The sequence below is a fragment of the Adiantum capillus-veneris genome, chromosome 5 (genome assembly GCF_014529385.1).
Source record: "Adiantum capillus-veneris isolate H3 chromosome 5, ASM1452938v2, whole genome shotgun sequence".
NCBI classification, from domain to species: domain Eukaryota; kingdom Viridiplantae; phylum Streptophyta; class Polypodiopsida; order Polypodiales; family Pteridaceae; genus Adiantum; species Adiantum capillus-veneris.
In genome coordinates, this window is record NC_140935.1 from 62930475 (window position 1) to 62956010 (window position 25536).

General features: G+C 41.3%; 1 protein-coding gene across 1 annotated transcript; it reads right to left on the reverse strand.

Moving 5' to 3' along the window:
- Positions 1 to 852: 852 nt before the first annotated feature.
- LOC147457419 (tetraspanin-2-like) lies at positions 853 to 3539 on the reverse strand. Its single transcript, XM_086512295.1, has 3 exons — positions 2948 to 3539; positions 2251 to 2376; positions 853 to 1393 (listed from the first exon to the last, which is right to left on the reverse strand). Exons 1-3 carry the CDS (start codon positions 3323 to 3325, stop codon positions 1061 to 1063), a joined length of 837 nt encoding a protein of 278 aa, XP_086368421.1. The 5' UTR covers positions 3326 to 3539; the 3' UTR covers positions 853 to 1060.
- Between the last annotated feature and the right edge of the window lie 21997 nt (positions 3540 to 25536).

Below are 25536 nucleotides of genomic sequence, written 5' to 3' on the forward strand. Positions count from 1 at the left end.
AAATAATGAAGCAATTCATCTCCAAAGCCTACATAACTAGCTATCTTGTATTGATAAACAATCAATCTTTTTATGAAAAGCTACAAATTTTTTAGTCTTTGGATAAATTTACTCTCACAATCAAGGGTATTTTGGGAATCTTGGAAAATTTGAAGGGCATTTTGGGAATTTATGCCAAAATATGAGGGGTATATTGGGAATTTTTGAAATTTGAGGGGTATTTTGGGAATTTCCACAAATGAGAGGGGTATTTTGGTAATTTTCCCTTAACGTTTTTCCCACTTTTTGCGAAGACCAACGCTTTTCCCAATGTCTCTGTCCAATCAAGGGAAGCCAAGTAGCCCCCCTCTCCTTGCTCATCACTCCAAATTGCTCTTAGATAATCAAGTAAACAAGCCCAAATAAAAGTCTTCATTGGCTCTGTATGACTCACACATAAACAAGGGTCATTGTTATCTTTATTTTGTTAAGTTTTCCTAAGGGCACTACAGAGATTCGCAGGAATCTCATTGCTCCCCTTAATGAGGGGCTTACTATTGACTCAAAGCAGGGATTGATCTCATCCAGGAGTAGGAACAATTCTCATCCATGCTCGCATAGCTAACAAGCCGCAGCTCCAGCTATAGCTACTTGCAAAACCGGGATTGACAAAACTCCCAACTTTGAAATAACTAATCAAATTAAAAAAAGACACAGTTCTTCTGAGGCATGAGCCCTTTCTCGTTCACAGCTTGTGTTCACAAAAAATGTTTCAAGAAATAGCACTGTGAGCTAATGCAACATAAAGTAAATAGGAGAGAGGAGTTGGGCAATAAGTTAAATCCATCACACTTCCAAAACTACGCATGCAAAGATCCATTGAGAACTACACATTATTCAGAGCGTCTGTGTGAAAGTAAAGAATGAGTAGAGAAGCTACTGGAATCATCAAAATTCCAAGTTGTTTTAGTGGCATGTACATACATTTGAGAGGGTAAAGATCAAAGATTCTGGCAAGCCAATTGTCTTGCAATTCATTGAGAACCCCCGCACACATCTGAGCACTATATGCACCCTTTTGTTATGATGTTTGTGGTAGCGGCTGAGAATACCCATGGTGTGGATATGGTCTTCCGAAGTGGCTTTGAGACGTACCTTTCAGAAATGCAGCCCAGGATACCAAATATACAACAATCAACAAAATAAAAACGGCGAGGCACACTTTGGCAACCTTTTTCCAATCCTGTCGCACAGTTTCTAGAAGACCAGCTTTGCATGTGTTACAATCATAGCACATGCCACTGTTGCTCCAAAATTGGCAATCACTTGAAGCACCGGAGCTTGTCGGAGTGACCCATTGAGTTGGTTTCACAAATGTAAATCCGCATGAGTTTGGCGGCTTGCAGCAGCCGGACTACTCAATCAAGGCGTCAATGAGTAAGTTTTTGTGCAGATGAATTGAATAAAGAAATGTATATCAAAGCTCAAAAATGCTAAACTTTAAACCTTAACTAACCTTAAATTGTGACCCCTTAAAACGCTAAGCCCTAAAATTATACTTCTTGCAATGTGCAGATGCGAGTCCTCACACATACACCAAAGGGTAATAGAGTCGAAAAAATTTATGGTGTATCAGTTTTACTATGTTTTAAGTAAAGCTTGCGAGCTCATTGCGATATCATGCGTGCCTTTATCTTCTTCAATTAGGCTAGAATTTTATTGGCACAGTCTTTCGGCAGAAAGCGAGGGTGTATGCCAAGGGAGTTTCAGCCCATGTACAGCAGAATATCCTTGCAGTTTTTAAAGGTAGGTTTTTTATATCTCTCTCTCTCTCTCTCTCTCATCCCCATAGATCTCATCACCCACCAGACGTCCTTCTCTCTTTTATTTTGTACCAGTCTGAACTATTTTGTCTTTTCAGACAGACAGAGGACATACACACATGTATACTTGATTTGTCTCATAGACCAACTTCGGCCTCACATAGACGTTAAAAAGTTTTCTTTTGTTCTTTCGTTCTTTTCTCTCCCCGCCGCAGTGCAAGGTAGTGCTTGCATCTATCTCTGTCTCCAGATACCTTGTTTTCATAGCTAGAAATGATGATCCCATTTATTAGGCATATATCTCTCCAAACCTTACTTAAATCATACTTTATTACCCGTATGCTTTTGCCATATGTCAATCGTACCAAAAAACTATTATGCACACAACAACTTATGAAGATTTAATAAACTATTCTGATATCACGCACGCAGGTGAGAACTCGTTTACCTGAAGGGGGGAGAGATATGCATTGTCAAAATCAAACAAAGTGGGGTACTGTCTGTTGAGGCCCTTGCAGATCTGCTCATCCTTGACGCAAGCTCTCAGACTTCGCCACTTTAAGGAATCCGTAACCTGCACAATTAAGCAAAACGGTTAACCTCTTTGGGGTTTCTGCATGCACATGTATTCATTTGAGTATGTTGAACGGCTCATGTTGTACTCTAGGACCTATAACAGTGTGACATGAGTGTGTGTGTATGTGTCTGTGTGAATTGAGCACACACTAGCAACAACATCAATGCACAGATAAGGGTGTATTGCATGCATACATACGTAAGAGTGAACAAGAGGGTGCATTACGACACAAAAGCAATGTGGGCAGGTGTGTCTGTGCGCACGCACATGCGCAAGCAGCAGCTGAATAGGGCCAAAATGCAGTGCAAACATAGTGTTTTCACACTATTAGTGCGAGTATGAGAGAGTGACCAGGCGCAGGTGTGTGTGTGTGTGTGTGTGTGTGTGTGTGTGTGTCTACGCCCCCCGCCCCCCCCTCCCTTCTTGCGATGTGTGAAAAAGTACGATACAAACGCTATATGTGTTGGCATTTTGCCTTCCGTGCTTACCCAAGAATGTGCTGTGCATGAGTGTGTGTGTGTGTGTGTGTGTGTGTGTGTGTGTGGTGAGAGAGAGAGAGAGAGAGTACCTGATCTTGAAGCCAGGCCGAGTATTCACCCAGATTGTACTCGAGAAAGGTAGCTCCAGGCACAGAGTGCGCCCCGCCATCGCTCGTCACGATGAAAGCGAAGAGAATGAAAGCGAAAAGTAATAGGAGGAGCAAGAATATCAAGACAAGGTAAGCCCACACAAGAACGAGCTTCTGCCTCAACACGCCCACAATGCCCAATAAGGACACCACCACCAAGGCAAACCCTATGAAAAGCACCGGTATCTCCAAAAACTTGATGCAATTCAAGTGATGCCTTAAAGCTAGCCAAAATCCCATCGCTATGATCGGTATTGCAAGCACGATGTTTACACCTGCCCCTACTGTCAAGAGACGCTTTGGAAGAGGAGGCCTCATTATGTCATATGAACAATTTGATCCACTTTTACGTCGCTAGAAACACACAATGTGGCTTTAAGATTATACCGCTAGTGTGAATGCAAACTCTGATACATTGATTGTTCTATCTGAATCATCGAGCCCTAGTAGCCCTATTTATTTCCATGATATCATTTAAGAGCATGGTTTTCATGCAAGCAAAGGGGTCCCTACACAGAGAGAGAATGGGCAATGTTGTATGTGTCAAGGCCCAAGGAAAGCCCTAACGTTTTATAGTTCAAATTGTGCATCCACATAATGTGTTCCTTAAGCTATACACACTCACTATGTGGATTCCTTAAGCAAAGCGAGCGTATATGCTTTCCTCATGTGCCAACCTAGTGGATGCTTCTCTTTCTTAAGATGCTTTTCTACAACAAGCCTTAATCCACATCTTAAGATGCTTTTCTACAACTAGCCTTAATCCACACTTCAACACTACATCAAGATTAAACATTCATTTTATCATTTTAATTGCATTGGACTACCAAGATGCTACAAAATGAATTTTCTAGTAGTATCATTACTTTAGGAGGGCTCTTAAAGTTCCTTCTCTCTCATACCACTATTAATTTCCTTCTATTGCCCTTACTTAGCACTAAATTTTCAATTCATCTTCATCGGTTCCCTTTCTCACATTCAGTAAACTAATATAGTTAGTTTCTTGCGTCTTAGATCGAAAAGAACAAGGATGCCGTTGACACTCGCAAATGCATGCAAGCATATTTTGAGGAATCCCCAAATCAATTCTAACTTGTGGGGTACTCGCTTTAGGTACATATGAAAGAATCAAGATTTTTCTTCATGATGGAGCTTGTTTTCTAACTTTTTGAACTATACAATCTAAATCATCTTTGCTAAAAAAAACTGAGGTGTTAAACGTTGAAATGGGGAATGTGGGATTTAGAGAATTTTTGGCAAATGTATCTTTTTTATCCACTAAGCTAGCATTCTTTAATTATCAATGCCTAAAGGAAACTCCCAATTGGGTGAAGTATAATATTTTATGAATTAGTTGAGCATTACTTCACACACAAATTTTCGACTTCCTGCCATGAAAATGGACAAATCTAAACCCTTGAAACCCAAATGGAAACTATAAGGGTTGTAATCCTCTTGGCTAGAATGGGTAAGAAATCACATGTGTTGCACATGGAGTCAGCGTACCACTCAGACCAAACATGGAAGCCCTAGAACTTGGCCAAGTGGGCAGCATAGAAGAAGTAGGTGGTCTCTAGAACCTCTCTGGGATTAATTTAGCAAGCTAGGGTGAGATATGAAGTTGGGGACTTGCTCTTGTAATAGGGCAGCAGCTTTCTAGCAGGTCCCTACTAGAACGGGAGCAACTTCTAGCAGGTCCCCTAACTTTTTCCAAGCAGGTCCCCTGCTTGAAATAAGTTACAAAAAGGCCATGAGACCTCACTCACACACACATTGTATTGGAGAAACGTTGTTTCATTCAAGACGTTTACTTCTCCTCAGAGAAGGGTATCCACAAAGCACTTAGATATAAATACCTCAAGTGGATTTATGATTACCCATCATCTATGTACATGTTGACACATTGCAAAAAGTTCAAGATCGGGTGGCGAACGATCATGAGGCCGCGGTCCTAGTAGCAACCAACTCTTGAGGGGGGTTCACCTTAAAATATGTAGTTGTAGCATGTGAGTTTATCAAGAGGGATTTTTAAATTCAAGAAAGTTATAAGTTTAGAAAAAAATCTGCATGTTTGAAAAGAAGAGGGATCATTCTATTCACAAAAATATATATGTGAAGAGGAATTATATAAATTCTGCTTGAACGCACATGATATTGAGGGTTTTCTAATAGCGGAGGCCTTGGGGCAACCAGTGTTGGTGAAAAGGCCACTATGCCTTGCCCGGTCGCCCAGGCTATGGGTGCCCGCCCACTAACCACCTTATTTCTTTGTACATATTCAAAGAATAAGGGGCATCTCATCTTGAGTCTTGCTCCACCCACACACCTTGAACTCCTTCTCCTTCTTCCCCTTCTCGTACACACCACACCACGCACGCATTCCGCACCACACAGCACTCTTCAACTGGTATCAGAGCCACGATGGCAATCGACACCTGCGACGGCTTCATGGTGTCGGGGGATATGGGTTCGCGAGGTGAGCCGGGAAGGCACGGGGCCTCTAGCTGTGAGAGATGGAAGAGAGACAAAACAACATACACAAATAGATGAATGCTAATAGGAACCCAAAATGAGTGCTATATCATTAGAATTGGAACAAATTGTACATGATGTGGTCTATCGACCTCTTATAATCACCTAGATAATCAAAACCCCTGGGTAAAATCATTAGCTCCAGCAATAAAGTCGACATGGAGCCACTGCTTTGCTTCCAATCAAATCATAATATTAGAGTCTTCCCGATACATGTCCAAGCCCTCACAGTCGCATGCACTCGAGCTCCTCAAAGAATGTAAATTGGCTTTGGTATCAAATAGTGGCAATCATTTAGCTGCTAGACGAGTTGGCCCTTCTTTTCCCAAAGCCTTTGAACACATAACACCCCTTAGTTTGCTTCAATTCTCAAATACTAGCAAATTAATAGCCGATATCAACCCCTTAATTTAGCCTTTCTGCACCTTTGCCATGAAAACTTCTCTTCAATCACCTTCACTTCTTCAAACATGCAACCAACCTTATGCCCTAGTAGCGGCTTGCATGAGTTCCATCTCTCACTCCTCTTTCTTGCTCCCTAAGATAACCCCAATTCCACTTTATTCCACTGTCTTGACAAGGCTGAGAGAGAATTGAGTTTTTTGACTTGCTTCCTTTTCTTTTCTCCAAGGTTTCCAAGTGAGAGATCTCTCTTATGCCTCAAATCCCTTTCACCTCCTCGTCCCACACTTACCTTTGTGACCTTCCTTGCTTGCTTCATGCCATCCATCAAGAGAGAGCCCTTCACTAAGAGGGCGAGAGAGAGAGAGAGAGAGAGAGAGAGAGAGAGAGAGAGAGAGAGAGTAGCCAAGCTTCCCTCGTTGTACGCCTGTTTTGTATCCTTCACCTTCATATCCTTTGTGAGAGTCTCTCGATACTCTCCCTCTCCCCTTTTGCTTGCATTCTAAGCCGACCAAGAGAGAGCGAGCGAGCTTAGTATACACACACACACACACACACACACACACACACACACACACACACACACACACACACACACACACACACACACACACAAATCCTCCTTGTTCCCCTTCTTCTTGGTTACCTCCTAGCTCGTCTCCCCTTCACACCCTTTATACTACCCGTATCTCTCCTCTTTTTGCTCCTGCCCATCAGTCACGATGCTCGCATAGTTGAGAAATTTTGGAGAGAAGTACTTCCCTTTGAGTCATACCACAACTATATTGGGCCTATTATCAATAAAAGCATTGCTAATCACCCAGTCTGGCTCATATATCAACCAAAGCTATGCCGAGCACAACATTGGCGTACATATTGAGTAAGGTATCGCCTTTCATAACATTTGGCTTGGATATTAATCAAAGCATAGCCGCCAACCTCAATTATTGCCAACCATGCATCACTAAATCACCTCATTAGGCATATATCTCAACCACGGTAGTCCAATGACAACTATTAACAATTTGTCTCAAAGATGATAGCACCCAGAAAGTGATATCTTATCTGAGTTTCCTCCTTTGGACGGACAACATCACGACAATGGAAGTGATTTGAGCTTAACGGTAGCAGATGTGGAACGGTGAATCCGGATCGAGACGGATCAGCCGCATCGGATCGATGGATCTCGAACTGTCGCGTGTGCAGCCCCTCTTGAGAGGGAATCAAGGTATCTACAGTGTATCACGGTTTTATAGAGAACCAGCTCTAAAAGAATTGAAGCCAAATAGGTTCTGCATAGCAAAGCTTGGAAAGCATTTGTAGATCGGGCAAAGAATTGAGAGCAATAAGCAATGGATATCGATGTCTTGAGTTTGAAAGAAAGCTTGAAGGAAGTTGGTTATGGATGGTGAGCAGGTTGAAATTGGAAGCCTTAGGAAATCACTTCAAGGCTTGAGAGCAAGGCTGAATCAAGCATGGGCAACCCTGTGCTGAGTGCATAGCAAGCAATTGTACTACAACGTTACAGTATGGGGACAGATTGAAGGGCACAATTGGGGGAATTTTAGCAGCTCTGTCAAGCAAGCAAGCGAGAGTGCAAATATGACATGATCTTGCGAGTAGCTGCTTGTAGTCGGGTAACAGTGAAAATTTGAGTGCCTGGGCACCCATTGCAAGGAAACACAGTAGCGCAATTAGATTGCAGCAGACAATCGAGCCTGAGAGGGGGGGGGCTTGGCTTGGCTCCATAGCATCTCCTTGGTGCCCCCCTCAATAGCATTTCCACTTCGACAGTTTCCAGCTTTGCCAGCACACACCGGCACATAGTGGCTCCGATGGACCATTCCAAAGTGGATTTCCCACGAGCCGTTCGGCTCGTGGATGGAATTTACAACCATAGACGGTCGATTGTGATTTGTGACTGGTAGTGTGCATCAGATTCAAGGCATTTTTCTCAAGTTGCGCAGTTCTTCTATTGCACATTATGTGGAACATGTAGTGCTCATGTATGACTATGTGGGGTATTCCAAAGAGTGATTTTAGCACGGTTTTGTGCAATTCATATTATGTATGCATATTTGGATACGGCTTGAGCTAAGTACAGCCACAAATAGCACGTTCACAGGTTTATAGCTTTTTGGGACATGTGTAGGTCCATAGAACCACTCGTTTAGGAGTGAACTAGTTTTCCAAGGTTTTGGGCGGTGCATGTATACCATTTGTGTATCTATTTACTGAGACATGTTGGAATTAGGGTTGCAAGAAAACATACACAGCTTGGAGAAGATGAAGCAAGCTCAAGGTACAGAATAGAGAGTGTATTACTTAGTGTGCAATAGAAAGATGGATAGCCCTAGAATGATGGGTGTATATACAATGCACGGGGGAAAAACCTCCTACAAAGGGAAAAAATGCCCTGGTGGTCCTAAGTGTGTTCACACACATCACTACCACATGTATATGGTAACAAATCCCCCCTAGAGTGATGCGGTAACGAGAGCTGGCACATGAGTAAAGGGAAGTGCCATGCCCTGAGGACATGATCAATCCACAAAGGGGAGTAAGCCAAAAGCTTTGCAAAAAGCTTTGAACTTCTCACAAGACAATGCCTTTGTGAAAAAATATGCAAGGTTGTCCTGTGTTGGCACATAAGCCAAGCTAATCTCTCTTGCTAAGAGCCTCTTCTTGACATAGTGGTAATGCACCTCAATGTGCTTTGTGCAAGCATGAAAAACTAGGTTCCTCGCAACTACCAATGCGCTCTGACTGTCAGTGTGGATAGTGTTGGCAGTGTCCTGTCCAACACCCAAATCAGCCATAAGGCGTCTGAGCCATACACACTCAATCGTAGCTGTGAAGACTGTCCTATACTCAGCCTCACAACTCAAAGTGGCCACAATAGGTTGCTTCTTGCTCAACCATGATATACATGAATGCCAAGCATGAGATAAAAACCACTTGTGGACACTCGTGTGTCAAAACAACTAGCCCAATTTGAGTCCGAAAAAGCATGTAAGACTGGAGGCAATGATCCCCCCTTGGGATAAAACAAGCCAAGATGTAAAGTGCCACTCAAGTAGCAAAAAATCCTTTTGACAATCTACCAATGATTAGATTCTAGGCTATGCATAAATTTGTTGACCTATGAGACTGCAAATTGAATATCCGGCCTCGTGTTGCATACATAAACGAGGCATCCAACAGTAGTTTGGTAAAGAGTGACATGTGCAGGATCACCAACATCATGAAGACTCAATTTAAAACTTGTTTCCATGGGAGTGGCAATAGGTTTGCAATCCTCAAGTCCAAACTTACATAGCAATGTCTCTATGTAACTTTTCTGACACAAGGCAATACCACCATCACTTTGCTTAAATTGTATACCCAAGTAATGATGTAACAACCCCAAATCTTTCATCTTGAAAGTAGCATTCAAATCAGTCTTGAATTCAACAATATGTCTCTCATTTGGTCCAGTGATCAGTAAATCATCTACATAAAGAACCACAATGAGAAGTACATCACCCTCATGCTTTACATACAATGTGCTTTTTGTTGGACTGCTATGAAAGCCTCATTTGACCAGATGAGTGTCAGCCTTCTCATACCAAGCACGAGGAGATTGCTTCAACCCATACAAAACTTTGTTACATTTGCGCACCTTATTCTTTTGTCCTTTCTTGACAAAACCATGAGGCTGCGTTACATAAACTTTCTCAAATATGTCACAGTTCAAGAAAGCAGTAACAAGGCCTGATTGATGTACATCCCAACCAAAATGAGTTGCCAATGCTCATAGAAAATGCAAAGTAGTCATACGATAAGTGGGAGCAAAAGTATCTTCATAATCTATGCCTTTTTGCTGTGCATAACCCTTTGCAACAAGTCGAGCCATATAGCGATCAATCTCACCATCCGGCTTGGATTTCAACTTGTAAAGCCACATCATACAAATGGCCTTTTTTCTAGGAGGCAAATCACATAAAGTCCATGTGTCATTTTCTTTAAGTGCATCATATTTTGATTGCATGGCAGCCATCCAATTTTCTGAATTTTGTGCTTCAGCAGCAGACAAAGGTTCCTCAACATCATGTAAGCTAGACATAGCCAAAGCATAACAATTTGATGCATAAGATGCATGGTGAGAACTTGAACGAGTACGACTAGACAAAGGTGCATCCAATTTACTGTCACGTAATATATGCACAAGCCATTTTGGCATACCTCTAGCCTACTCATTTTCATCCCTTTCCTCGTACATCATGTACATCTACATCAGTAATAGGCTGATCTATAACATTTTCAGAAACCCCCATAGGTTGTACATTTGGCTCCTCATTGGAATTTGCATTTGAACTTCCACCACTGAAAAGAGGCAACAAAGTGTCATAAATGTCCCGTGAGCTGATATTATTGTCTTTTGTACATGACAGCAAGGGCTGAACAGAATCTTCCACAAAGACTACATCCTGTGAGACCAAGATACACGTTGTTTGCAGATGATGCAATCTGTAATATTTGTTTTCAGCATTATAACCAACAAAAATACATTTGATAGACTTATCATCCAATTTTCTGTGCTATGTTTGCATATGCAAAACAACCAAAAACACGCATGTGCTCAATAGAAGGCTTTCTATCATGCCATGCTTCATATGGAGTAATAGACTGCAAAGATTTCGTAGGACACCTGTTTAGTACATAAGTGGCACATATGATGGCCTCAAGCCAAAAAGTGTTGGGTTTAGGGTTGCAAGGAAACACACACAGCTCGGAGAAGATGAAGGAAGCTCAAGGCACACAAGAGAGAGTGTATTACTTAATGTGCAATGGAAAGATAGATAGCCCTAGAATGATGGGCGTATATACAATTCACGGGGGAAAAAAACTCCTAAAGAGGAAAAATGCACCGGTGGTCCTAAGTGTGTTCACACACATCACTACCACATGTATATGGTAACAAATTCCCCCTAGAGTGATGCGGTGAACCGAAGCTAGCACATAGAGTAAAGGGAAGTGCCATAACCTGAGGATCTGTCCACAAAGGGGAGTAAGCCCAAAGCTTTGCAATAAGCTTCAAATTTCTCACAAGACAATGCCTTTGTGAAAAGATATGCAAGGTTGTCCTGTGTTGGCATATATAAGCCAAGCTGATCTTTCCTACTGAGAGCCTCTCCCTGACATAGTGGTAATGCACCTCAATGTGCTTTGTGCGAGCATGAAAAATTGGGTTCCTCACAACTACCAATGCGCTCTGACTGTTAGTGTAGATAGTGTTGGCAGTCCTGTCCAACTCCCAAATCAGCACATAGACATACGCATTCAACCATAGTTGTGAAGACTGCCATGTACTCAGCCTCACAACTCGAAGTGGCCACAGTAGGTTGCTTCTTGCTCAACCATGATATACATGAACTGCCAAGCATGAAACAAAAACCACTTGTGGACACTCATGTGTCAAAACAACCAGCCCAATCTAAGTCCAAAAAAGCATGTAAGTCTGGTGGCAATGATCCCCCCTTGGGATAAAACAAGCCAAGATGTAAAGTGGCACTAAGGTAGCAAAAAATCCTCTTGATAGCCTGCCAATGCTTAGACCTTGGGCTATGCATAAATCTGCTGACCTGTGAGACTGCAAACTAAATATCCAGCCTCGTGTTGCATACATAAATGAGGCATCCAACAACAGTTTGGTAAAGAGTAACATTTGCAGGATCACCGGCATCATGAAGACTCAATGTCAAACTTGTTTCCATGGAAGTGGCAATAGGTTTGCAATCCCCAAGTCCAAACTTACATAGCAATGTCTCTATCTAACTTTTTTGACACAAGGAAATACCACAATCACACTGCTTAAATTGTATACCCAAGTAATGATGCAACAACCCCAAATCTTTCATCTTGAAAGTAGAATAAAAATCAGCCTTAAATCAACAATATGACTCTCATTTGGTCCAGTGATCAACAAATCATCTACATAAAGAACCACAATGAGAAGTACATCACCCTCATGATTTACATACAATGTGCTTTCTGTTGGACTGTTACCAAAACCTCATTTGACCAAATGAGTGTCAGCCTTCTCATACCAAGCACAAGGAGATTGCTTCAACCCATACAAAACTTTGTTACATTTGCACACCTTATCTTTTTGTCCTATCTTGACAAACCGCGAGGCTGTGTTACATAAACTTTCTCAAATATGTGACCATTCAAGAAAGCAGTAACAATGTCTGATTGACGTACATCCCAACCAAAATGAGCTACCAATGTACATAGAAATGCACAGTAGTCATATGACAAGTGGGAGTAAAAGTCTCTTCATAATCTATGCCTTTTTCCTATGCATAACCCTTTGTAACAAGTCAAGACTTATAGCGATCAATCTCACCATCCGGCTTGCATTTCAACTTGAAAACCCACTTCGTACCAATGGATTTTTTGCAAGGAGGCAAATCACATAAAGTCCATGTTTCATTTTCTACAAGTGCATCATATTCAGATTGCATGGCAGCCATTTGATTTTCTGAATTTTGTGCTTCATCAAAAGACATAGGTTCCTAAACATCATATAATCTAAACACAACCAAAGCATAACAATCTGATGCATAAGATTCATGGCAAGAACCTGAACGAGTACGACTAGACAAAGGTGCATCCAATTTTTTGTCATACAAAGAATGCACCAGTCATTTAGGCAGACCTCTAGCCTGCTCATTCTCAGCCCTTTCCTCATCAAGTATATCATGTACATCTTCATCAGTTACAGGCTGATCTGTAACATTTTCAGAAACCCCCATAGGTTGTACATTTGCCTCATTTGAATTTACATTCGAACTTCCACCACTGAAAAGAGCCAATAAACTGTCATAAATGTCCTATGAGCTTACATTACTATCTCTAGTACATGACAAGAAAGGCTGAACATAATCTTCTCCACAAACGCAACATCACGTGAGACCAAAATACGCTTTGTTTGCCGATGGTGCAACCTATAACCTTTGCTTTTAGCACTATAACTAGTAAAACATACATTTGACAGTCTTATCATCTAAGTTTTTGCGATGCGCTTGTGGCACTAAACCATAATCTAAACAACCAAAAATACGCATGTGCTCAATAGAAGGCTTTCTATCATGCCATGCTTCATATGGAGTCATAGACTGCAATGCTTTCATAAGACACTTGTTGAGTACATAAAGCTTGACTTTTGACCATACATCGTGCCATTTTCGTAAGAGACCTGTTTTCCCTCTCAGCAACACCATTTTGATGAGGCATATAAGGCACTGTACATTGGTGTTTTAACCCACGACTAGCCAGAAATGCATTAAATTCATGAGACATATACTCCCCCCCTCACGGAATGGACGATGCCCATTGTACATTTCAAGACATTTTCAGCCATAGCCAAAAATTGTTAGAAGCACATAAATACTTCAGACTTCGCTTTAAGCAGAAATACCCATGCATGCATGGAGTAATCATCAATGAAAGTTACGAAGATGTAAAGGTAATTTCCTAAGGAGGGAGTTTGCATGGGCCCACAAACATCACTATGTACAAGTTGCAACCTGCATGTGGCCCTAATTGAACCATCCTTTGGAAACTTAGAACGTTACATCTTACCTAAAATATAGCCTTCACAAACGTGTTTAACAGGTACTTCAAGAGGCAGCAAAGAAGCAACCATATCAGATTTTTGCAAATGCAGCAAACTAGCAAAATTCATATGTCCAAAACGTGCATGCCAAAGTTTTGCATCTGAAATAGCCTTAGAATCCAAAACTTCCTTTTCTGCCCACACTTGTCATACAAAGTGAGCTTATATAGCCCACGACATAAAATGCCAGATACAACAATTTCAACACCGAAACTGAGATCATGTACTGTACATCTGTCATCCACAAATTTGACTACAAGACCAAGTCTAGCAAGTGCAGATACAGACAAAAGATTCTTCTTGATCCCAGTACATAAAGTACATTAACAAGTGTGAAAGAACTGCCATTTGCAGCAGTAAGCACAATCTTTCCAACTCCTTGAACAAGATAAGAGGCATTTTTGGCACAAGTCACCGTATTTCCATGAGGGACAGACTCAATAGAGGTAAGCAAATCACGATGTGACATAATGTGCTTTGTAGCACCACTGTCAAAATACCACACATGTGAATCTGTAGCAACTGACATACATGCATCATGGAAAATAGGATCATAAGTGCACTTTGCACTAAATGCCCATTCTGCATCAACATCAATATCACAATCTCCTTTGATAGAAGACTCTACAATTGTTGCACTTGTATTGGACCCTATAATGGATCCAGCCTCTTTCTTCTTAGCCTCTTTTGCCTTCAATTTCGGACACTTCTTGATCAAGTGATCATTAGCTTTATAATAATGGCAATGCATCTTCTTTTTGCCCTTATCACCAGAATTTCTAGACCAAGTGCTGCAAGTAGAAGCGTCAGGAACAGAAGTTTTGCCACTTGCAACAGAACCCTAAGAAGTGGTTACATTGCTGTTCCCACCTTTTTTTTGAGCTGCAATAAAAGCATGCTCAATTGCACACTACCTCGTCTTGTTTTTTCTGGAAAGTGACTCTTGCAACAACAATCTGCATAATGCATCAAACTTGACAACTTCAAGATTTCCTTGGGTCATAAGTCTCCAAATACTAGCAAAAGTCTGGTAAGAATCTGCCAAAGCATCAAGAACAACTTGCACAAGAGAATTGTAAAAAATGACTTCTCCTGTAGAAATTAGTTGCTCATTAACATCCTTGACACCAGCAAGGAAGGTGTCCATTTCATCTTCCTCATGCATAATCTTTGATTCCAACTCTTTACGTAGCAAAGCCATTTTAGCCTCATTGCAGCTTGCATAAAGACCTGCTAGAATATCCCAAGCCTGTTTTGCAGATTTTTCTGAACAGATGTGAGAAGTGATAGTGCACTTCACAGTTAATGCAATCAATGCATGAGCCTGCGCATCTCTTACATCCCAACGAGCCTGCTCAGCCGTAGGCAAAACAACTTCGACAACAACAACCCTGGCAGCAAAACCTGGAGCATCCTCAACATCGCCTGCATCCACAGTACCATGACATACATCAATGCCCTGCACAATGTTTCAAACTCCCTTTAACACAAGTACATGTTGCATCATTTAAGCCCACATAAGGTAACTGTCCCCATCCAATCTGTCCTAAGCAGCAAACATCTTGAACACATTTGTGTTGTTGTCAGCCATGGAAAATGCCTGCACCTAATGCGAAAACTTCCCAAAACGAGGATAAACTAAGTGAGACCAGCATGTGCTATATAGCACAACCTGTAGTAGACTGTATGGGATTTGTTATGTAGTAATTGGTACTGACAAAAATTCTGCACAAAATGACAAAATTGCCTGTGCAGACCTTCTGTAGTGGAAACGGAGGTTGAAATGAGCCCAAAATGAAATTCTAGGCAGACAAAGCTCTTTGAGCTAGCTCAAATTTTTTGTCGACCTACTGTCTCTCACCAAAGCTCATTGAAATCTAAGAAAATGAGCAGGGGTGTTCTGGCGATGTTGGCGACTAAGCTCGGGAGGACGTGACCTGCTTTGATACCACTTGTTGGAATTAGGGTTGCAGGGAAACACACACAGCTTGGAGAAGATGAAGAAAGCTCAAGGCACACAACAGAGAGTGTACTACTTAGTGTGCAATGGAAAGATAAATAGCCCTAGAATGATGGGCATATATACAATGCACGGGGGAAAAAACTCCTAAAGAGGGAAAAATGCCCCGACGGTCCTAAGTGTGTTCACACACATCACTACCACATGTATATGGTAACAAAAAGAATATGGCAAAGCTTGAATTTTGACCATACATTGTGCCATTTTCGTAAGTGACCTATTTTTCCTCTCAACAACACCATTTTGCTGAGGCATATAAGGCACTATACATTGGTGTTTTATCCCACGACTAGCCAGAAATGCATTTAATTCATGAGACATATACTCCCCCCCTCAACCGGAATGGACGATGCCCATTGTACATTTCAAGACATTTCCAGCCATAGCTAGAAATTGTTTGAAGCACATAAATACTTTGGACTTCACTTTAAGCGAAAATACCCATGCATGCATGGAGTAATCATCAATGAAAGTCACGAAGTAAAGGTAATTTCCCAAGGATGGAGTTTGCATGGGCCCACAAACATCACTATGCACAAGGTGCAACTTGCATGTGGCCCTAACCGAACCATCCTTTGGAAACTTAGAACGCTACATCTAACCCAAAATACAACCTTCACAAACTTGACAGGTGCTTCAAGAGGCAGCAAAGAAGCAACCATGTCAGATTTCTATAAACACAGCAAACTGCCAAAATTCAGATGTCCAAAACGTGCATGCCAAAGTTATGCATCGTCTGAAATAGCCTTAGAATCCAAAACTGCATTTGCAAAATTCTACCTACACTTGTCATACAAAGGGAGCTTATACAGCCCATGGCATAAAATGCCGAATGCAACAATTTCATCATCAAAACTGATATCATGTACTGTACATCTTTCATCCACAAATTTGACTACAAGACCAAGTCTAGAAAGTACAGAAAAGAAAATGGATTCTTCTTAATCCCAGGTACATAAAGTGCATCAACAAGTGTGAAAGAACTGGGTGGATGCATGAATAGGTGGACCAAAAACCTTGTCCCGGATAGAGGTTTTATAACCGGTACATAAAACCATTTATATTAGTTCAATTCGATATATTCTTTTGAACAGATTTTTGATTAAATATAGAATTTCCATAGCTTTTTGTTAAATATAGAAGACGGCTCTGTACCTCTTAACTATGCACGTCAGCCAGCTCTTTACACCATTACTATTTCCACACCTCTCTTTCAAATATAGAAGACGGCTCTGTAGCTCTTAGCTATGCATGTCAGCCACCTCTTTGTCTTCCCGCTCTCTCGTTTTCTTGTCTCTCTCTAACTCTCTGTGTAGGAGCACAGATTGCTGTTTTACTTTGTAGGCCTATCACACATCTATTGACGTCATATATTGCTCTAGCTCTCTGTAGGCCTATCACCTCGCTCAATCTCTCCCTCTCTAACATGGAGCAAGAATCTCACACTGTATGCGACTGCTCTCAGCCTCACTATGAACTGTGTGCTAGGTATGCTGTTGATGCGGTCAAGGAATATCATGCTAGGAGAAAGAGGGAGCACCATGCAAAGAACAAGCTTGAGCAGGTAGCACGTGAGGAAGATAATGATCAAAATGGTGCTGATGATGTAAAGCGTCAAAGACTTTGCAATGACCTTGTTATGCTCTTCAATCGGCGTACAAAGACCCTCAATGTTGTATCACGCTCAGATATTTTGTGCAAGTTTGTCAATCATCCATACCGGTAGGATATAATCATACCGATAGGATATAACCGTACCGATAAGATATAATCATACCGGTAGGATGTAATCATATCGATAGAGTATAATCCTACCAGTATGATTACATCCTACCGGTATTGTCATCTACCCTTACCGAATTGATGTTATTGTCATACTATTACGTTTTTTTATTATTTGGTTTTGTGGTACCACATTCTACCCATCCCGGTATGATAGAGCCATAATACCGGTATTGTAAAACTTATAATACCATTTTCACTATTAGAGTTTCAGTACAGTATGGTTATTATAATCATACCAGTACTTTGCAGGTATTATACTTCAATCAAATGGAGTTAAAAAAATACCTGTGCCTGCTGTAGGGTGGCTTTTGCTTGGTCAAATTTTTCTTGGAGGCTGTCAAGCAAGCCTGTTGGTACATTGGCATCGTCAAGGAAGTGCATTTGGATCGTGTCAAGGGCACCCTCGCAACGGTGCACATCAACAACAGATTTGACCACAGAATCCTTAGCTTTCTGACACTCGGTTGATACATTGTCATGAGATTTTCTAACCTCAACAAGTAGTTCTTGCAAGGAAGTGGATACTTCAACACTAAACGCAGACTGAGTAGTCACAAAAAGCCCACTTCTGGTTGGTGTACTTTCGGATGGGGTATTTACTAACAAGATGGCAGAACCACTTAGGGTTCTTGTGGATACTTGGGAAGTCTCTAACTTCCATTGTTCTCTTTTCCTATCTAAGTGACCTTCATTGGTCACATTCTTCACCACCTCAGATGCAAACTCAGCCCACTTTATCGGACCTATGCATACGAAATAAACATATCCGCGTGCAAACTTGACTCCCAGCAGATAGTTTGGTGGTTTGGATTGCTTGTAGAGCTGGTAGAGTGCCTTGTAGTGATCCGGCCTTGCTGTTTTTATCGGCACTTTTTTCTCCTTCACTGGAAGACATGCGAAAACTTTCATCCAGTCGAATATGGGCACATCTGCATCTGTCAACTTCCTAACATCTTTCCCCTCAAGACTTAACCCATATTCCCTGTGGAAATCCTCCTTTGTCATGCAGAATGCCTTTAATGGCACCTCCACATCCTTGGGGTGAACAAGGCGGCTGATTTTGGGAGGAGGCTGTAACTTCTGTCTCTGAAAAGAGTAAATCCATATTCATTACTCAATATATCCACACCTCAATACTCTACTACACATACAGGTCCGCTGTACACAACACACACACACACACACACACACACACACACACACACACACACACACACACACACACACACACAGCTGACATACCTTCGTGGGAGAATGTCGAGACTTTGTGGGGGAGACCTGTCGGCTGCATTCCTTGGGCTCTTTCTTAGGTTGCTATCCATAGCGAAGGATAAGAAGCATGCACAGGTTGCTGTAGAGTGAGCTGAGAAAGGCGCAGAAGGAGAAAGGCACAGAGATATGGAGAAGTACAGTCATGCAAACATTTGACTGAACATTCGTCTGACGTGGGCTCCACACGTGTTTTTGAATCCCCCACACAATTATTAAGATTTTATATCCTCCACACGATTATTTAATTCAAACAATTATTGCCCATAACACCAGTTTCATACCCCCTAAATTTTAAGCCTCCAAAAGAAACTTTCAACCGGTTAAAACCGGGCCACCTATTTATGCATCCACCCAACTGCCATTTGCAGCAGTAAGCACAATCTTTTCAACTTCGTGAACCGGATAAGAGGCGTTGTTGGCACAAGTAACTGAATTCCCATGACAGATAGACTCAAGAGAGGTGAGCAAATCATGATGTGAGGTAATGTGGTTTATAGCACCACTGTCGAAATACTACACATGTGAATCTGCAGCAACTGACATGCATGCATCATGGACAATAGGATTATAGGTACACTATGCACTAAAAGCCCATTTTGCATCAACATCAACATCACAGTCTCCTTTCACAGAAGACTCAACAATAGCTGCCTTTGTAGTGGAACCAGCACTTGCAGTGGAACCACCCTCTTTCTTCTTTGCCTCTTTGGCCTTAAACTTAGGACACTGCTTGATCAAGTGATCATTAGATTTACAATAATGTCAAATAATCTTCTTTTTTCCCTTATCACTAGAATTTCCAGACAAATTGCTGCCAGCAGAAGCATTAGGAATAGGTGATTTTCCACTCGTAGAAGAACCATAAGAAGTGGTTGCATTGTTGTTACCACCCTTTCTTTGAGAAGCAATAAAAGCCTATTCAACTGCACGTTGTCTTGTCCTATTTTTTTTGGAAAGTGACTCTTGCAACAGCATTGTGCACAATGCATTAAACTTAACAACTTCAGGATTTCCTTGGGTCATGAGTCTCCAAGTACTAACAAAAGTCTGGTAAGAGTTTGGCAAGGCATCAAGAATATTCTGCACAAGGGAACTGTCTGAAATGACTTTACTTGAAAAAATAAGTTGTTCATTGATATCCTTGACACCAGCAAGGAAAGTGTCCATATCATCTTCCTCATGCATAATCTTCGACTCCAGCTCTTTACACAGCAATGCAATTTTTGCCTAATTGTGGCTTGCATAAAGACCAGCCAGAATATCCCAAGCCTGTTTTGCAGATTTTGCTCAACAAATGTGAGGAGTAATGGTGTGCTTCATAGACAACGCAATCAACACATGACCTTGCACATCCTTTACATCCCAATGCTTATTCTGTTGTAGGCAAAACAAGTCTAAGAGCAACAACCCTTGCAGAAAGACATGCAACATCCTCAACATCGCCTACATCCTCATAACCATGAGGTACATCAATGCCCTGCACAATATTCCACACGCCCTTTGACACAAGCACATGTTGCATCATGTAAGACCACATAGGGTAATTGTCCCTATCCAATCCGTCCTCAGTAGCAAACACCTTGAACACATGTGTGTTGTTGTCAACCATGGTAAATGTTGCACATGATGTGAAAATTGCTCAAAAAGAGGAGAAACAAAGCGAGAACAATACCTGCTATATAGCACAAACCGTAGAAGATTGTAAGGGACCTATTATGCAAAAAATGGCACTGACAAAATTTTGCACAAAATGACGAAATAGCATGTGCAGTACTGCCTGTACTGGAAGCGGAGGCCAAAATGAGCCCAAATCAAAATTTTGAGCAAACCAGCTCTACAAGCTCCCCCAAAAATTTTATTGACCTGCAAACGCTCGCCAAAGCTCACAGAAGTCGGAGAAAGTGAGTAGGCATGTGCTAGAGCTGCTGGTGACTAAGCCCGGGAGGATGCGACCTACTCTGATACCAATTGTTGGAATAAGAGTTGCAAGAAAACATACACAACTTGGAGAAGATGAAGTAATCTCAAGGCACACAACAGAGAGTGTATTACTTAGTGTGCAATGGAAATATGGATAGCCCTAGAATGATGGGCGTATATACAATGCACGGGGTGAAAAAACCTCCTAGAGAGGGAAAAAATGCCTCGGCAGTCCTAAGTGTGTTCACACACATCACTACCACATGTATATGGTAACAAGACATTGAGTGTATGTCTATGCTTTATGCGGCATTGGTGAGATTTTTTGAGATTTCACTCAATTTTTAGCGAGAACTCTGTCGGGTTTTTCCCAGATTCTCGTCATATTTCATGTGTATCTACAGTTTTGCTCTTTGATGGTTTAGTGCTCGAGCATATTCTTGTGTGGCTACATATTATAGTAGTCACAGGTTCTACATATTTTTTGCAGATTTTTATAGGCATTTATCTTGTGGGATGCATTTTGAGCGTGTTTGCTCACTACTTGTGCACATGGTTATGCGCTTTATGCTCATTGGAGCTATTTGTCCCAAATTGTATGCCTGCAGCTTGCAAATTAGTGATGATTTGTGAGAGATGGCGGTCTCGTAGTTGTTGGTATATGTGTTGTTTCCATTGTGGTCACACAGGGCACATTAGATGCCATTGTTTTAGATGTATGAGGCAGCAACGGAGATCTATGTGTGGTGCAGGTGAGGTTTTGACACATGCTAGAGTGGTGGATTCATATGCTACTGACGACGATGTCACGTTTTCCTTTAGCATTCCTCCTCCTTGCATGTCTTCTAGAGGTGACACACCTTTAGATGAGGATTTTTCATGTCATACCACATTGTGACTGGTTTAGCACCTTCTCTAGTGGGAGCTTTAGTTGTGTGCACTTGGCCAATGGTCCGGTGTTTGACAATGCAAGTGTAGGAGATGTTTTCTTGTCATTGCCCAATGGTGCATATTAATTACTACATGTGTGTTATGTTCCTCAGCTGAGACAGAGTTTGATCTCAGTGAGACGAGTAGTAGATTATGGGTGTTAAACACTACGTAGAGAGCAATCTTTGCAGATGCATTGCAACTCATTAGTGATTGCCAAAGGAGCCCGCAGTGGTTGGTATATCCTATGCATGTATCTAAGGTTCGAGACAGCATGGTCTTGATTCTGTCATTGGCATGCTTTGAGTGAGAGACGAGATGTGTCTCTTTCGCGGGTGATCTCTACCATGCTCACGAGACATAGCATTTAGCTATGTAGGACGTGCAAGTAGACATTGTAGAGATAGAGATAGAGTGGTAGTGCTCTAGTGAGACACAACATTTGTTATCAGAGTCTGTGAAGATAGAGATAGAGCACAGGTAGAGATTGCAGGCATGGAGTTATTTAAGATGCTCATGGTAGAGGTTGATGAGTTGGTGCCAGGACGCACAGTTTTGCCTATGGGTGAGAGGGATGTATCCATCCCAGTGTTGGCAATGACACATCCATACACAATGGATAGTCTTGATGATGTAGTGATTGCAAATAGCACTGAGCAGGCTATGGGATTTACATGTAGACTCTAGCATGGATATGCATGCTTTCCTATCATTAGAGTAATTACAACTGCATGTAGATCGACTGAGCGAGCCAATGGTCATAGGTTGAGAGAGTCTCTCACCTGTTTTCTTAAACATACTAGTAGCTTAGCTAGTAGGACCTACTTATCGGCATATTCGTATTTAAGTGGGAGATTGTTGGGGTAAAGGCCATTGTGCCTTGTTCGATTACCCCAAGCGCTCATCTACTGACCACATTATTGATTTGTACATATACAAAAAATAAGGGGCATCTCATCTTGAGTCTTGCTCCACCCACACACCTTTCACTCCTTCTCCTTCTTCCCCTTTCTGCACACACCGCATCGCAGACACCGCACACGCATTCCGCACTACACAGCATTCTTCAACCAGGCGGCACTAGTGAAGCATAAGGAAGAAATATTGATTATACCTATCAAGGATGTTCGACAAGCTAGCATTTCATTCAAGTTATGCAACCACTTGTATAGCATTGAAAGTTAATGAGAAACCCATGTTAACAAAAGCATTGATCGAAACATAGGGTTTATCCATGAAAAAACGGCATTCAGTCATAAAATATGAAAAAAATGTTTAGGAAAGACTGAGTGGCCAGGAAAAATTGTTGTCAAAACTTTTGTTATGGTTTCTCTTAGACTTTCTACTTACTAGCATCAATAGTAGGTGGCAGTTAATGTGGCATGAGATGAAACCCAAGGAGAACATTTTTCATTGTGATTGGGAATACCTCTAATTTGGCCTAGTAGAATACTACAAACTTACTTGTTATTTTGTGACATGAGATGGTGTCCAGGTTGGCATCGTTGTCGTTGTGGTAGGAGTATGCTTAAGCTCGTTCAGTGAGTTATTATGGGACGCTCATACTAGCAAGGGTTTTTGGATAATGTATATACATACTTGCCCTGATCATGTTAATATAATTTCTAAGAGGAACATATATTCTAAGGGTGTGTTGAAGAAAACTAATCTAACTGCTTTGTTTAAAGGAATGTTTTTGATACTATTTGAAAGGCTATTGGAATGAGCGCATGGTATGAACTAACAAAGAACTTGAATGTGTTTTACAATGTGGTAGTAACTAAAAAACAAAAGGCAAAGTGGTGTGAGTATGGTGTGGAAAGTGGGAGAATAAAGCCACGACAAAAACATTCTATGGATGAATGGACCCGATAAGTCAAATAGCTTTCCAAAGATCTTTTCCCCCCTTTTATTAGCCTAGCCGACGTTATGCCTTAGGGACTAGCCAAACTTGATGGCTATACTTGTAAATTCTTTGGGGTGAAAATCACCAAGATTAGGTGCCCTTGAGTATGCATTTTCAAGTTGACTTCTATTTAGATGTGTAATGTTGTAGGAAATAGTGAAGCTCAACATTTAGTAAATGCTAATGTGAGGATCTATGGTGTTGAGACTCAAAACCCTATGGTGTCTGTGTGGAGTTTAGAAAGTAGAATGTCACTATTGGGTTATGTTTTTCCCTTAGTTTTTGCTATGCAAGGACCAACCCTTCATTATAAGGACCAACCCTTCATTATAAGTGTAGCAAGGGCAGTGTCCACTAGTTCTCTCTCAATCCATGGAAAATAGGGTTGGAGACTTATCACAGGTATCCATACTCCATATTGATCGAGCGAGGAACTCACAAAAAAGAAGCTATATGCATTGGAATCTCTGATAGTATTTGCAAGAGATGTGGAGTACATGAGGAAACGTTGGCTCATCTTTTCATAAGTTGCAAATACAACACTCTTTTCAAAACAGAATTTCAGGTTGCATGCTCTGTTGAATCATCTAAGCTTACCTGGAAGTCTATCCTCATTGGCAAGTGCAGCTTTACAGATATTCCTTTGTGGACATGTACGAGAAGTGTCTTTCTTTGACAAATATGGATTGAGAGGAATAGTTCAGTTTTTGGTGCCAAGTTCTCACACTCCCCTCTCCCTCTTGCTACTAGTTTTCAGAGCCACTTTGAAAGAGTTGACTTCTTATACTTATCATATGGTTGACTTTGACCTAAAGTGTCTTCAAAAGGAATTGAGGTGGCAAAAATGGCAATCGGCCCTTCTATTTTGCTATGAACCTAGGAGATTTAAAGCTCTTTTCAATTATCTTTCCTTGTAATGTTCTATTTTGTTGCTCTAAGTAGGCCTTTCTCTTTCGGCCAGAGTGAGCGCTACCCTTCCTTAGGGGTCTTTGTATCTTTTCCTTATTATTTATAATCATTTTACATGTTTCTCCCTCTCTCTCTCTCTCTCTCTCTCTCTCTCTCTCTCTCTCTCTTTTCAAAGAAGCTATATGTCTCTAGCTACTTTTTGAGAGCATCCAAATCAATCAAGTAATTGCTTTTGGGAAAATTATTACCAATGTCGAGTGCTTTATGAGAGACCGAGAAACATAGAGTGCTTTGGAGATAAAGATGATAAGTTATTACATGCATGGACTAATCTATTCGCTCATTCTCGAGTTACCATTTTTTTCAATGTAATGATTAACTTGAGAATCATATTTCTTTCACTTGTTTTGGCCTTCCAAGGAGAGGGTGGTCTTCTTGTCTAAAATTAGAAGGCGTTAACACCCTTCCAAGGGGGTTACCTCTTCTAGAGAAGGGATAGGAAAATGCTACCTTTCAAAAGACTTGTAGGACAAATGAAAAAATAGCTGAATGTTCTTTTCATTTTTGTAGAAAGAAAAGGGATTTTTTTAAAGGCCTTCAAAACGAACAGTAAAGTCACCCTTTAATTTCGTCACGAAGCAAGATCAAGCCTGGGTTGTTATGACAAAGACCATGATGGACAATGCCAAACTAGACTTTGCCTCTGAATTGCACTCCCAACTTTGCTATGGCAGGCGACACCCACTACGTTCTGCTCACAGATATCATGCATGAGCTGAATATACGGGAGGGCTACTGCCTAGCTGCAATTGCAAATTTTTGTGAGGCAGACATGGGATTTGTGGATGATGATGGGGTGGACCAACATCGTCTTGCTGACCCAGCTGTTTACGACTCACAGTTCACTTCAAGGTGGCAACTGATCAAAGATACATTCAATGAAGCGAAGTCAAAGAGGCCAATTTGCTGATCAGGTATTGAATAGTCCGTCTATTCACTTGTGGGGAAGGTCGATGCTGGAAATGGACGAGAATCAGATGATAATTTTTAAAGGCATTCAAATGGTATAGGAGATGGCCCAGTGATGAAATATCATTATCAATATTCTTGTTGACAGGTGCTAGTGTATGATGATAGTTTCCTTAGAAGAGCGGGAGGCTCACGGCAAGGGCTTGTCACTGGAGTACAAG